This window comes from Vespa velutina, chromosome 17 (assembly GCF_912470025.1).
Source record: "Vespa velutina chromosome 17, iVesVel2.1, whole genome shotgun sequence".
Classification (NCBI taxonomy): Eukaryota; Metazoa; Arthropoda; class Insecta; order Hymenoptera; family Vespidae; genus Vespa; species Vespa velutina.
Genome location: NC_062204.1, coordinates 3,988,416 through 4,003,050, shown reverse-complemented (window position 1 = coordinate 4,003,050; position 14,635 = coordinate 3,988,416). Strand labels below are relative to the sequence as shown.

Below are 14,635 nucleotides of genomic sequence, written 5' to 3'. Positions count from 1 at the left end.
CGGTCGAAACAATTAATGATAGATAGAAATTTATACTACGTTGAGAGTTGCTCGTTCAAGTCGAGGGGAGTTCTCTTTCTCTCTTTTTCCCTCTCCTTTTTTCTCTCTCCCTTTCTCTCTAAACGCGTTCAAGCACGAAAACTTCAAAGTGATGTTTATAATCGAAAATAAATAAATTCTTGCGAGTTATAGATCGATCGTTTCGCTTGATTTTCTTCTTTTTTTTTCTTTTTTTTTTTTCTTTTTTTCTTTTTTTCTTTTTTTTATCAATTTTTTTCGATAACTATAGATCGAATGGATTCGACGTATAGTATGACGTTCTTCTTTTTCCCCTCGGAATAAAATATTATCATGATTCGTTAAGGATTTAATTGACAAGTAGATTGCTGGTTGAAAACAAATTGAACGACGAAGAATTAAAATAGATCGAACTATCGTATTATGGGTTTAACAACGTTGAATTAGAATAATTAAGAATCGATTTTAAAAACGAGTAATCCGAACGACGTATGGAAATATAAATTTTCATCGTGACTTTTATCGATTTTTTTATTAGAGAGGGAGAGCAATGGGTTACATTTTGGGAAAAAAAAAGAAGAAAAGAAAAAAGGAAAAAAGAAAAAAAAAAAAAACAGAAAAAATAATTTCGTATCGTTTTCGGTCGCACGCATTCGCCTATGTAAGCTGGGCTTTTATCGGCCACCTTCGTGCCGTACGTACGTGCACCCTTTACCGAACCTGTTGCCACTTGACCGCAATGTTCAATTTGTGTCAGTTCTCGGGTTCGATGAAACTCGAACGGTTTTTGGTTCGCGTTACCGCGTTCGTTCGCAGGCTAAAGCAGTCGCAAAGCACGAGCTCCATTTTAGCAGCGACAAAGAGTAGCCGAGTTACGCGATCCTACGACTACTACGTATGTACGTTCCCATTTCACTGGTGTAACGTTTAACGATCCGAGCTAAAATTTATTTTATTCGGCTGTTCGAACGATTTAAGGGTGATCGTAAAAAAAGAAAAAAAAGAGAGAGAGAGAAAGGAAAAAAACTTGTCGCTAGTATTTAAGAATAAATCAAGATGAATTTCAAAACTGATAGATGCAATTGCTTTGTTTATATTGGTCACAAGTGTGTATATAATAAGATCATCTCTCTCTCTCTCTCTCTGTCTTTTTGAACTGATCAATTAAGCTTCCATCACATCTTGTGTTAAATTCATTAGGAAAAACAAAGTATCGTAGATATATACGAGCATGATAATATCATCTTTCTCTCTCACTTTCTCCCTTTCTGACTCTATACCGTCATATTATTGACAAAGGTGTGTCAATCGTGAGAGTAAAGTAATCGGACGCTGTGCTTTACGTTTATAAACGGAATGTTAAAGCTCTCGTTGAAGCGATAGTCTTCGGATATCGTTGAGAAGAAGGGGTTAGAAAGGGGAGGGAGTACTAGGATACGCATATCGTTAGTACTACAGCAGGGTCTCTGTATACATAGAGAGGCAACAGGATCGTGCGTTGAGCATAGAGGAAAGGGGTTGGCCTCGTCGAAACGCAAGAGGAAAAGGGTGAGGAGAGTGTCAGAGAGAGAGAGAGAGAGAGAGAGAGAGAGAGAGAGAGAGATGGCGAGAAGGGAAGGAGGAAGGGGTGGTTGCTGCTGGCAGGTCTATCGCCATCGGAGCCGGCAATGCGAGTCTAGGCTATCCGGTGACAAAGCAGCTTCGGATCGTGCAACGAAGCCTCCTCTTCCCTCCCGCCCTTCGGCTTTCCTCTTCACCCTACCGTCGGATTATCACCATTGAAAATGGTGCAACTGAAACCCCTACTGTTCGGATGCAGCGGCGCTTGAACGCGATACGCGAGCCGACAGAGTCCTGCACCGACAACCGGAAATGAATTCCTTGTTGCGCCGGCCACGAATTTATCGCCGTTTACGAGTTTACCACCGATTACGTTCTTTTCTTCTTTCTTCCTTTTGTTCTTACGTGACGCGTGTGCTGCGAAACTCCAGATGAGGATATATTACTTTTTATCGTCATTCTTTCTTACGATAATCGACTGTTTTGTAGAAATCATTACATTAGATTCTGAATGATCTAGAGGAATTTATGAGGAGATGAAGAAACGTGTTAATCGATTTTTATAATAGAACATGTGCTCGTATTCCGTACCTGTTAACGCAATTAACAGGCTAAGAAACGTGCAGAATTGTTGTACGTTCTTGTTGAGAGATCGTGGAATTCGCGAGATGAGGACCGTCGATCGCGGGTCTTACCTACGAAGTAAAGTGAACCACCCTCCTAGGGATCGTAACTAAATTGGTGGCAGTATATTACCGGTCGGACTGCCGCATTTAATTTGAATATAATCGTGAAAGGAGATCTCAGAAGCTCGGAGGTAACAGGCGACGCGCGCGGGAGTGCGTGACGTTGACCGGAAGTGCTCCCGGGACACCGGAAACAAAATGGCTGCGCCCTCTCTCTTTCTTTCTCTCTCTCTCTCTCTCTTTCTCTCGGTGTGTCCTTGCGATCTATCCAAAGGGTATACTCGAGCTTGAAGATTTCATAGATGGAACCTACTCGCAAATAATGATGATAATAATAGTAATAACAATAATAATGATGATGATTACTATTATTATTATTATTATTATTATTATTATTATTATTATTATTATTATTATTACTATTATTATTATTATTATTATTATTATTATTATTATTATTATTATTATTATTATCGGATAACATTCTGTAGTGTTAAAAGCACCGTACATATTTTAATGATGAAAATGTAAACGGTGTCTAGGTTTAATTGAACGCGTAACGGTAGGCAGCTATAACGGCGAGTATTTTAACTGAATATTAATCGGCCGACATTCGATCAATGTTGTTTGACGTATATTTAAACATTCACGAGCATTATCATAAAGTAACGCGTTGTTAATATATCATATATCGCCCAAGTCCGTGACTCGTGCTCATATTACGAATATTCATTCTCTGACCGCGTTTTTGGAATATTTCAATAAGCAAATTATTATCGCGAAATATAAAATTAACCTCTTTTTTTCCCTCTTTATTTTCTTCTCGTCGTTTCTTTTTCTTTTCTTTTTCTTTTTCTTTTTTGTTTTGTTTTGTTTTGTTTTGTTTCTTTTCCCTTATTCTCGAACTATCGCGTTTACTCGGCTCGTTAAGAGAATTCAATATTAAACAGGCGCATTCGCGTGGCTCGGCTCGGTTCGGTTCCGTTCGGCTCGTTCTACGCGTAAGGCAAGTCGAATGATTTTCTAGTAATTACGATGCCGGGCGATGATTCGCGTGGGAATATAGCAGAGCATGCCGTTCGATAAGCTCCGCGGAACAATAACAATTAAGCCGGCTGACTCGTAATGCCAAAATTTAGTATAAGCACGAACAATGGTTTGCCTGTTTCGAAGGGAAGGACGAAAGCTCGCTCGACAATAGCCGAAGCGTACTTTCATAAACAAAGGAGAGCTTTCGAACTTCTTGGGTAAGATCGTAAGGTGCCTATGAAAGAGGTAGGAAGCTCAAACCAGAGAGAGAGAGAGAGAGAGAGAGAGAGAGAGATTCGAATGACGAGGCGTTGTTTGTTTTCAACCAACGAAACAATCGAGCCTTTTTTTTGTTTTACTCGATAATTACTAATTTAATGAGCGGAGAATCGCTCGCTGCGATTGTCTCTAAATTGTTTACAACAGAAATTCCGTGTTAAATTCTTCTTCTTTTCTTTCTTTCTTTTTTCTCTCTGTTCTTTTACTTTTTTTTCCTTTTTTTTTTTTCTTTTTTTTTCTTTTTTTTTCTTTTTTTTTTATATATATGCCTATACATTTATACATATATACATATAATATTTTTTTTCGTTATTCGGCGTACACACCCAGTTTGGATTTATACACGTTGTCGGCGTGTGCTTTTGAAAAATCGATAGTTCAAAACGGTCGACGATAAATCAGTAGGGCTCGTCGACGAACCACGACATCCGCTTTAAAAGCTCGACGTTCGCGAGACGGGTGTTAAGCGCGCCGACTCTCTTTTTTCGCGGCTCCGAAATATTAGCCGAAAATTGAGCCACGATAAAAAAGGAGGGGAGAGAGAGAGAGAGAGAGAGAGAGAGAGACAGCAAGATCACTCGACGTCGACGTCATCAAAGTCGTTACATAGCACGGCATGCATGCTCGTTAATGGATAAACGGTGCTCGTTTATCGAATAGCTTAAACGAGAAGGAAGGAGAGAAACAAAGTGACAGAAAGAGAAACAACAGAGGAGGGAAGAAAGAAAGAGAGAGAGAGAGAGAGAGGATGGTGTTAAGGGTCTAAGGGGATGACGGTGGTGGTAGTGGGCACCCTTAAGAGTTTACGGTATACGACTCGCCTCAGGAGCGTATGATTAAACAACTCAGGTGTTTTATGCTCGGTTCGTGTAGATCGCGTGACCCAACGGCCACATCCGTTTCCGCTTTTACGTACACGGTCAACCCGCCGTCTTCGGAGCCCCCCTTACCAATCCTTTGCCTTAAGGGTTGCACGTTACCATCGGCCACGAAAGAAAGTATACTTTCGACGTATCTCCGAGGCATGATCGCACTCGCTCGATACTCGCGTCCTACTACGAGACTCGAGTCTTACCGAGAAATCCATTGCCACTTTTGTATTTTCTATTTTCTTCGAAAGCTTAACACATCTCACAAGTTATAAATAATGAAAGTGGTTTTTTCCTTTTTTTTTTTTCTCTTTTTTTTTTTTTTTTTTTTTTTTTTTTTTTCCTCAAAAAAAGAAGAAAAAGGAAATAGTTCGCCTCCGGCCTGAAATTTTCCCTTTCGATCGTAAAAACCAAGCCGAACTTTTTTTCTTCTTCTACTGAGCTATGCTTTTATTACTCTTTGTATTTTAGATCGTTTCGATTTGAAACGATAACTTAAAACCTAAGTACATACGTCGTACGTAGTTAAATTTCCTTCTAAGTTTGTCATAGTTTCGATTTTATCCAGACTTTATATGAATCTCGTTAATGTTTTAAGAGAAAAAAATCTACCACTTAGTTCCCTATTTAGGTCGAACGTTATGAAATGAAAGGTCAAGGAAATGCCGTAGTTTGACATTTGAGGCACGAAATATCATCCAACCCCTGTCACTCGATCTCTCTCGCTAGTCACTTTTCTAGCTTTCTCTCTCTCTCTCTCTCTCTCTCTCTCTCTCTCTCTCTCTCTCTCTCGCGAACATTTCAAAGTAATTTCATTAAACGAACGACGACGACGTCGTTCGATAATATAATTGAGCTTCTAGTTCTTCTTTTTCTTTTATATCTACCTATATACTTATCTATCAGCTTATTTCTTCAATAATTTTTACATTTCTCACTCTTTCGATTTTTATTAATATTTATTTTTCATAATGGCACGTTTTCAAATCGTTCCTCACGAGTCACGAAACATTATCGAACAATTAAAGCCGTTTAATTAATCAGTCGGCTAACACAATAACGAGCCACGCCATTCGTATATTTCGACAGGAGCAATAGCTAATTGCATAATATCTAATAAACCGTAAAGCGGATATTGAGAGAGTAATACGATGATTATACGATGGAGTGTCGTTACGTCCTACCTTTCAAAATATGCTAACGATTTACGTTGCCCCATGCCGAACATTATCGGGTTTTACTTTTATCTATAATAGTTGCGTCGATACAATAACCGACCGATAGATTTCGAGTTAGATATTGATATCACTTTAGATTCTTTTATCGTATCACATTGTAAGTTTTTCGCGTTGACTTATCCCACCCTCCTCTCTCTCTCTCTCTCTCTCTCTCTCTCTCTCTGTGTGTGTATGTGTGTGTACTATCTCCCCTTTCTCTCCTCCCCATCTTTCTCGCCAAACGTCGAGAGCATTCTCATCGCACACCCTCTCGCCACTGAACTCGCGAGTTTTCCGAGAAATTAGTCGAGTTGATTTGCATCTGACGTGCACCTCGAGGCACCCACACGTCGCTCGCATAGTTCGAAACTCTGACTTTCCTTTCGCCAAATGTCTCGGCTCTTCCTACGGTAACAGGCGTATACTATCGCGTCAATTATTCTCCTCTCCTGACTGTGAAGGGTATGAGAAAGAGACAAAGACACACACAGAGAAAGAGAGAGAGAGAGAGAGAGAGAGAGAGAGAGAGAGAGACGGAGTCGTCACTGCGAGTTTCCCATTGGGGGAAGATCGCTGATGTTACCAGCAATTAATATCTCTAGAAAATTTATTCTTTTCTTTCTATTTTTTTTTTTTTTTTTTTTTCTTTTTACTGTCTATGGAAGAAATATATAAGAAAGACGAAAGGATCGAAATTTTTTCACTAGCAAATACCATCACATAGCCAACCAGGAGAGATGTTGGTGGTTAGAGTTACAGACTTCTGACTTTCATCCCGATTATCTTCAGTCGGCAGATACGAGGTGGAGGTGTTCCAAAGACGTAAGTCTCGGCACGAAGAACTTTCGGCTTAACTCGCTTGTTGTGAATAAGTAAGCGAAGTGTTGCAAAGTGCTGGGAGAAGTTTTGGAAGAGTGAAGAGGAGAGGAGAGGAGAGGAGAGGAGGTGGTGGCAGCCCGCGCCCCTTCAAACGCGAGTTGGGCCGACTCGAATTAAATTGTTATACGGATGAGCTGCCACGAGGAAAGAGACGTTTTCTTCCTTGTGCGTGAATCTTTCATTAGCTACTATCTAGCTACTTTGGTTCCACTCGATGAAGGAACGAACGTGTTCGTTGTTGAAAAATTCCTTTATCTCTTACTTGTGATCGCATTCTTGACAGGAAAAACATTCCAGATGATAGACGTTAGTTCTTGCTCTCATTACCATCTCGAACGCTGGTATGACTTTGTTACATGCCGCACAGTAGCCGGTGTTTCCAAAGAGCCTGGACAGAAAAAGAAGAGAAAAAAGGAAAATGAAGAAGAATTATTATCAATCGTGTACGATTCGCGCACGTCGACGAGGGACAAAGAAAATATTAATTTTGACACCGACGCATGGAATAAGATCCCAAAGAAAAATCGTACCCTCGATCGTGTAACGAGTGGCAATAAAAGCTCATGGGGCCATCGACGACGAGTACTACGTAGTCTTCAAATATTGGGCCATTAATAAAGGACACGAATGGTGTTTCGATAGGCAGACGCTACGGGCACCTGCCTGCTTTCCCTCGGGAGCTCGGGTAATCTCAACCCGCTTTATTTGCTTCGCTTGTTTAGACGAGAATGTGGATGTATTCAATAAGGGAAAACTCATCTGTAAAATTCGATTTGTTTTGCCTCCTCTGGCTATTCGGCTCCTCTTTTCCTTGTCCTCCCATCCCTCCCTTGCGCATCATCCCTCCATATCATTCCTCGCATTGACTCTTATTTTTTTTCCCCGACGATAAGAAGACTCACCTCAAGTAATCTCTTTTGCAGAGAATTAAATTGGCCTTTGTATAAAGCGTAGAACCGACCTCTCCTAGTCTGCAATCGCAGCAACCACATTTCAAACAGTCTTCGTGCCAGTACAAGTCCAAGGCTTTCAATAAATACCTGAAACAATAACGACGACAAAAGTATTACTGATAAATCTAATTTTTAATCTTATTATTTTACACGTCACGTTTTTAAATTATCAAAGACACTCACCTTTCCGTGATAGTCTTGCCACAACCAGCACATTCTTGCTGAGTCGCCCCGTTTTTACTACTTGGTTCATTCTTGCTCACGTCCATCATCATCTTTTTATCTCCGATTCCCCGTCGGAGATCTAATCGACTGAAAATAAAGAAACGAAAAAGGATCATAATCCTCGGCGTTTGACGATCGATCGAACGAACGTACGAACGTACGAACGAACGAACGAACGAACGAACGAACGAACGAACGAACGAATAATCGTATGTACACTTGCGTCCCTTTTAACAAGTTTCACCGGCATCTGGCACTAGAAAGCGTCGGCTTGTCTATGAGTAATTAGAGTTACGGCTCGAGAATTTAACCGCGCGGTTTGGTACCATCTGTGTCCGAGCGTGGGTGGGCTCTCTCTCTCTCTCTCTCTCTTTCTCTCACAATGCGGTCAGAGTTTAGAATCGAATTAGTTTGACCCTCCCTCCACTTATTCCGTGCTTAAGCGTCACCAGTTCTCGAACCATATAACGAACGAACGAACATCTCCCTGTATTTTCGAGTAAGACATTGTTCTCGGGTTTCTTCGACAAACGTTCCTTCCTCGTTTCGCAAATTATTCGCTTTTCTTTTTAGTCCTAGTTTTTCTTTTTTTCTTTTCTTTTTTATCTATCTTTTTCTTTTTCCATAAGAATTTTGATGGAACGAGACAATATCTATAAAGGATGTTTCTAAGGAAATGGATCCGATCTGAGGCACCCGGTATTATATTTACGAGTAACTCGCTATGAGCAAAGTTTGTGCGGTTTCAATATGTCCTATTTCCCCCAGTTATTGCCTGGACACAATATCACGAGGACGTTGTTAATATCTTCCATGCGGTCGCGACTTCAGAGACAAATATTAATACTTACGAGGAATCCTTTGATCGGTTTAATTGTAAAGGTCGAGAGTTCGGTATTTCGTCTTATTTCGTTGACTCGACGATTCTTATGTAAGTACTTATATATACAAATATATATATATATATACACACACATCTATGTGTGTGGAAAATTCGCCAATTTATCAAAGATTTCTTAACAATTAATCTAATAAAAGGATATTTCTAAATTTGATCGCAGGATTAATCTCACGAAATTTAATAGGGGAAACGTGTTTTAGCGCATTAAAACGTAGAACCGTCAGTCGCGAATTGTGCCGACAACGCGTTTGGATTACCGTTGTTCCATTATCGTTGAAACGAGAGCAACTTCGGTTACGAGAATCACAACGAGGCGAGTTAATTAATCGAGTTGAATCGATTATACGCTTTACTCCCCCCCCCCCACTTTCAACTCCCCCACCTCCTTCTATACCGGCTACCGATAAATTGAGTTCGTTATAAATAATAGTACAATAATTATTATTCGTAAGCGTGCAAGCCCTACCACCTATGAAAGAGGAGGGTAATGATTAATGGAATAACTAACCAGCGTAGGGTGGCTAAATTATGCAAACTATTAAATCCGCTCGCGCACAAAGTTTCCCCACATAATAATTGCGTGACGAATGTTTCACCGTTAAATCCATGCGAGTCAGTCCACGAGGAATTCTATCTTATCGCGAAATTACGTTTACGCGGGAATTTTCTCCACGGTTGGTGGTCCGTCTTGAATTAGCCGTGATTCTACTTTTACGCTTTCTACACGCGATCGTTTCAATAAAAATAATTCGAAGGTTAATTCGTTTGCCACATCGTAGAAGGGTTATTCGTTGAATTAAAATAGGATCGAACGACTAGGATTATCGAGTATGTTTGCTACGATAGAAAATTAATATTTTTTTGCCCGTTCGCCCATTTACGAAAGGGGAAGAAAGAAAAGAAAAAAAAAAAAAAAGGAAACATTCCTGGCGACAAACGTAGCGGCGGGATAAGATCGCATGCTCGATATAGTTGCAAACGTGTTATCGTAGGATTTCCTTTGAATGACTCGTTTGTAGTATCAAGGAAAACGGAAGTAAGTTGAATTACATATGCCGGCATTCCAAAACGGAAATTCCTGCGGACTCCGACCTGGATTCCAACGAAGACCTCGGAAACCTTCGACGACCCTGCGTGGCCAGTCGATTTCCACTTTGTTCTGCAATTTGCGTGAAGGCACACGTCTCCTACTCCCTTTCCTCTCTATGGCGAAAGTACCACTGAGGAGGGCTTGAAAAACCGGGCATTGTTGTGGCTCCCTCAAAGCTTTGTTTCAAACGTTGCCGTGCCGGAAGTTCGAACCCCCTTACGAGGGTGAGAATGTGAACTAGTAAAAGAGAGTGAGAGAGAAAGGGAGAGAGAGAGAGAGAGAGAGAGAGAGAGAGAGAAACGCAGAAAAGACGAACGGAACGCGACGGAGTTAATTCTTCGAGTACGAAACAAAACACCTACACACCTCTCTCCCCCTTTTTTCTTTTTCTTTTTCTCTTTTTTTTCCACGACAGAGGATAAAGTACTTCAACAGAGAGAGAAGATGATAACTCTCGTAAGATTATTCTTCTCTTAATTAAGTTACCTTACCGATAAGGACATTCATGCGTTTCCGAGTAATTACTTCTTTATCTTCGTGTTCTCCGCTCGCAAAATCATATTTGATAATTTCATCGGGCTGCGAGTCACAGACATTTACGAGTATGTACATCGAATTTTTTAATTGCCATTTATCCGTGGCTACTGCGAAAAAAGGCAGAACTACGTATGTGTACTATTTAACGTGGTCAAAAAGTCAACGGAGCAGAGGCGGAATGGTTCGTTGGAACGTAAAGAGAGAGAGAGAGAGAGAGAGAGAGAGAAAGAGAGAGGAGACAGCGAGTTCATAACGAGAGACGTTCCTTTCGAAAGTAGCTCGCATCGTTGGCGATCCGTTCGTCAGGTACGTGATTGGATCATCCACGGACGGTGATCTTCAAAGCGACGATAATTCGATTATCCGCTACACGTTCGACAACCGCTAACTCGGCTGTTGTAAGCCGGCCCTGCTTGAAAAGGCGGCCTAAGAGCTGCCTCTTTGCCCTATCTCTCTCTCCCTCTCTCTCTCTCTCTCTCTCTGTCTCTCGCTCCCTCCCTCCCTCCCCCCGTCTCCATCACTTCCTTCCCCTTGTGTCAGGTTGATGCGTTTTCCTTTGTCAAATTTTCTCTTACGCTCATGGGAATAAAGCTGTCACTTCGAGGAACAACTTAGAAGGCTGTTAAAACGTTCAGTTTTGTTAAAAGGATTGATAGTGTAAGTTTAAATAATATCACTCTACTCAAGTTTCATTTTAACAAGAGACAATATTATGAGGTTCAAAATTATCAAATAGTTCTTATTAATTTTCTTTGAGATTTCTTTTGCATAATTATACGTACACGTTAAATACAAGTGAACGAAGAGAATAAATAATACGACCGTATTGTTGTAAAAAGTAGAAAGAAAGTAGGAAAGGAGTTGGCTGGTCCGTTATCGACTTGGCTGGGCAGTCTCGATGCAGTTCTCAAGGCTCCGCCCTTGCTGCATTCGCGACAGCCTCTCGGTGCCACCCACGAGATCGTCGAACGAGGAGTACCACCTCTTCCTATCCCTCTCTCTCTCTCTCTCTCTCTCTCTCTCTCCTTCTTCTCCTTCTCCTTCTTCCACCATCGTATCGACCACCCCCGCGCGCTTTCCCTCGAGCATCCCCCGCGTCATGAGAACGCACGTTATCGCGTTTACATCGAGCGAATCTCCGTGAAAAGTTTTCTGCAGAGAGCTTGCTAGCGAACGAACGAACGAACGAACGAACGAACGAACGAACGAACGAACGAACGAACGAACGAGCTAGCCAGCCCCTTTTGTCTTCAACAACGCTGCTGCAATACAGCGTCGTTTCTCTTACTTTCGGAGAGAGCGAGTCCGGTGAGTCGGTCCATTAATTAGGCGGGCCACATTAAGCCAAGCATTAATATACTCGGCTGGTTGTTTTGTTTTATCCCGCAGGAAGGACGTAACCTTTCCCGGATGCTGAGGAGAAAGAGAAAGAGAGAGAGAGATAGAGAGAGGGAGAGAGGGAAGGAAGGCAACGGAGTATGGAGTAAGGGGTGGACCGGTGGTGTAGCTTTGCCGCGGGGTGGCCCGCAAATTATTTTGCTCGTCTTATCCCAAGGGACTGTTTAAATTTTGTAAATCGCGTCTCTCGAATCCTCTAAGCCAGCAGCTTCCTCCTACTCCTCCTTTTCTCTTTTATCCGTGCAAATAGCACTATGGAAAAATTAAGGACCACTTTGGAAAAATTAAGGTGATAACGACCTTATCTCTTTAGGTCATTTCAACCTCGAAGACGAGAACGATTCGAAACTGTGACAATAGTCCTCGATGCAATTTCCGAGGACAAACGTTCGTCTTTGGAAAGTTTTGATATAGAGATTCTCACGTTTCTACATCGTTTATATAATATTATCGTTCGCGAGAACGTGCATGATTAGGATAAAGAAAATTTCAAAAGATGATCATTTTGCTTCTCTCGTATTCGGAATAATCATCGAAGCTCTCTCATAAATCGATGTTCTACCTGCATCTCGGTTAAGCCTCGTTTGTTGTATACCGAAGAGCGCGAAGATTTACGTTTTCTCCTTGATACTTTGGCAAATCGGCTTACGAGGTGCGTTCGAAATGCCGTGCAGTAACGGCAAGTAGTGGCAGTAGCCGTACTAGCAGCACCACCAGCAGCAACAGCAGCAACAGCAACGGAAGCAGCACGTAGGTGAGAGAGAGAAAGAGAGAGATAGATAGATAGATAGATAGAGAGAGAGAGAGGAGAGAGAGAGAGAGAGAGAGAGAAGAGCGCGTAATTTAACGGGCGAAAGGAATATTTCCCACGGAATAAATCTCGCGTAACAGCACCAGTGAAATCCTCGTTTACCCGGTATTCAACCCTTGCTAATGGGGGTAATTTAAGGGATGTTTTAAGCGCCCTCGGGCCACACGTGAGCCGCACAAAAAGTTCTCCACGTATTACGAGCACGGCCCGCTGTAATCGCGCATTAGCATTCCGAACGAGCCGAACGCTTAAAACTCACGCTTCTATTCTCTATCTGTCTCATTCTTTCTTTCTCCGGGTGACAAAGAGGACGAAGAAAACGTTCGAGCGATACCTGAACGAAAGGTTTTGCTGGGCTTTTTCCTCTTTTCTTTCTCTCTCGCGAGCGCGCGCGCGCGCGCGTTAGAACGCATAAAATGCAACGACGTTTCATTTAGTTTCTTCTTAAAGAGAAATTCGTCAAAAATAGGGATAAAGGTAGATGTCCATTTAAAAATGCGAGTGAGAAAGAGTAATAACGACGACGAAGGAGAGACCGAGTTTAACGAGTTCTTTCGCGCCGATAAACGCGAACTGCCCTGTACTTTCTTTCTCTTCTCTTCGTTCGTTGGTAGGCACGGAGGGTTAATGAAATTCTAGTCAGGTCGTGGAATTCTTTCGTCAGGTGGCGATGCCACACTGGGGTCACTTCACCCTCGACTTCCTGCGTCCCTTCTCTCTCTCTCTCTCTCTCCTTCTCTTTTAAAGGGAACGCTATCTGGCTTAGTCGTCGTTGTCGTCGTCGTCGTCGTCGACGTCGTTGTTCCTCTCCTTGTAGAGAGTAGCTTGGCTACTGCAGTAGGTGGGAGTTCGTTGGTAGTGTGGCGGAGGGTCTCGTGGTTGAAATGGGGTGGTGCGCAGTCAGATTACGTTAAGCTATGCCCGTACGTGCTCGCATGGAAGTTCCACCCCCGGACCGGCTTTACCACCCGGCCTGGCAAAATGTATTTATTGTTGTTTGTCCAGCGTTCTGTATACGGCCATCGTGGGAGAGAGGATGAGAGCCAGAGAAGGAAGAGGACGTCCTGCTACCATCGTCCTTGTTGCTGGCTCGGGGCTTTGCTGGGAGAGTTGCAAAAAAAAAAAAAAAAAGAAAAAAGAAAACAAAAAAAAAATATTGCCCGGGCGAGGGCACCGACGATGCCAAGCATAAATTTAAGTGACGCTAGCACCTATCCGCCTAACGCCCTCGTATCTCTCTGAGAACACCCTTTTTTCCTGCTCCATCTCTTTTCGATTTCAATCCGTAAATACACCTCTACTGTCCTCCTAAATCAATCCTCTCGCTATATACCAAGAAGACTTTCTCTTCTTTTGTTTTTGATAAGGAAGAAAACAAAAAAGGGAAATAAAAAAGAAGAAAGGAAGAAAAATCAGGGAAAACATTCGTAGATTCGTGCTAGGTACGACGACAAAGGGGTCGTAACTACTTCGGAAACTTTTATCTTGCAGGATTAATGGATGGATTAAAGTATTTGCGGCAGGATACGGGCTGATTGGGGTAAATCGTGCTGGGATTAGAACTTGATTGGCTAATTTGTAAGTGTCCCTGGCAGCGCAGTACCGGCGAGTTAACGATCGATCGAACCACATTCTCTCTCTCTCTCTCTCTCTCTCTCTCTCTCTCTCTCTCTCTCTTCTTCTACATTCGACGATCCGTGATAAACTACGAGACTCTGAAATCCGATGGAAATTCGAACGATCGATTTATCGCGTGTCTCTTTTCTAAGCTCGATATCTTCTATATCAAGAGATAGGATATTCTCTTACAAAAGGCAAATGAACATCAAAGTCTAAGGACGATCCATTAAGATTGTGCAAAGCAACCGAGACGAGGTCATTCACGGATCGTTCCTTTCCTGAGAGAACTATCTAGAGTTGGCCGAAGGAACTTAATGTGCGGGCTGCTGACCACATCGGACTGATTTACATCGCGTCCCTTCGTAGAAACCGAAAGGGCACCGAAGGGAACTTGCGGTCGAGCCAATGTACCTGAGGATGGATCTAGGTTTCTCTCGTTTGTTCATAGATCACGCCAACGCTTGCGGATCGAAGCAACAACTCTTTTTGTTTTTCTGCGTTTCTTCGAGTCTTTTTTTTTATTTGGAATTTTTCTTTCTTTTTTTTGTTTCCTTTTATATATG

General features: G+C 42.1%; 1 protein-coding gene and 1 long non-coding RNA gene across 10 annotated transcripts in view; one reads left to right on the top strand and one right to left on the bottom strand.

Moving 5' to 3' along the window:
* Window positions 1-14,635, top strand: part of LOC124955227 — a 184,765-nt gene that overhangs the window by 37,649 nt on the left and 132,481 nt on the right. The window lies entirely within an intron of this gene.
* LOC124955223 (LIM domain only protein 3-like) overlaps window positions 1-14,635 on the bottom strand; it is a 74,743-nt gene that overhangs the window by 21,955 nt on the left and 38,153 nt on the right. For 6 of the 7 annotated variants that reach the window (XM_047509361.1, XM_047509362.1, XM_047509363.1 and 3 more), the window contains 3 exons: window positions 7,674-7,802; window positions 7,440-7,577; window positions 6,800-6,925 (listed from right to left, as the gene is read on the bottom strand). In XM_047509361.1, coding sequence (XP_047365317.1) covers window positions 6,800-6,925; window positions 7,440-7,577; window positions 7,674-7,802 — 393 coding nt within the window. The remainder of the gene's footprint in view (window positions 1-6,799; window positions 6,926-7,439; window positions 7,578-7,673; window positions 7,803-14,635) is intronic. The other variant, XM_047509358.1, reaches the window with a different exon arrangement.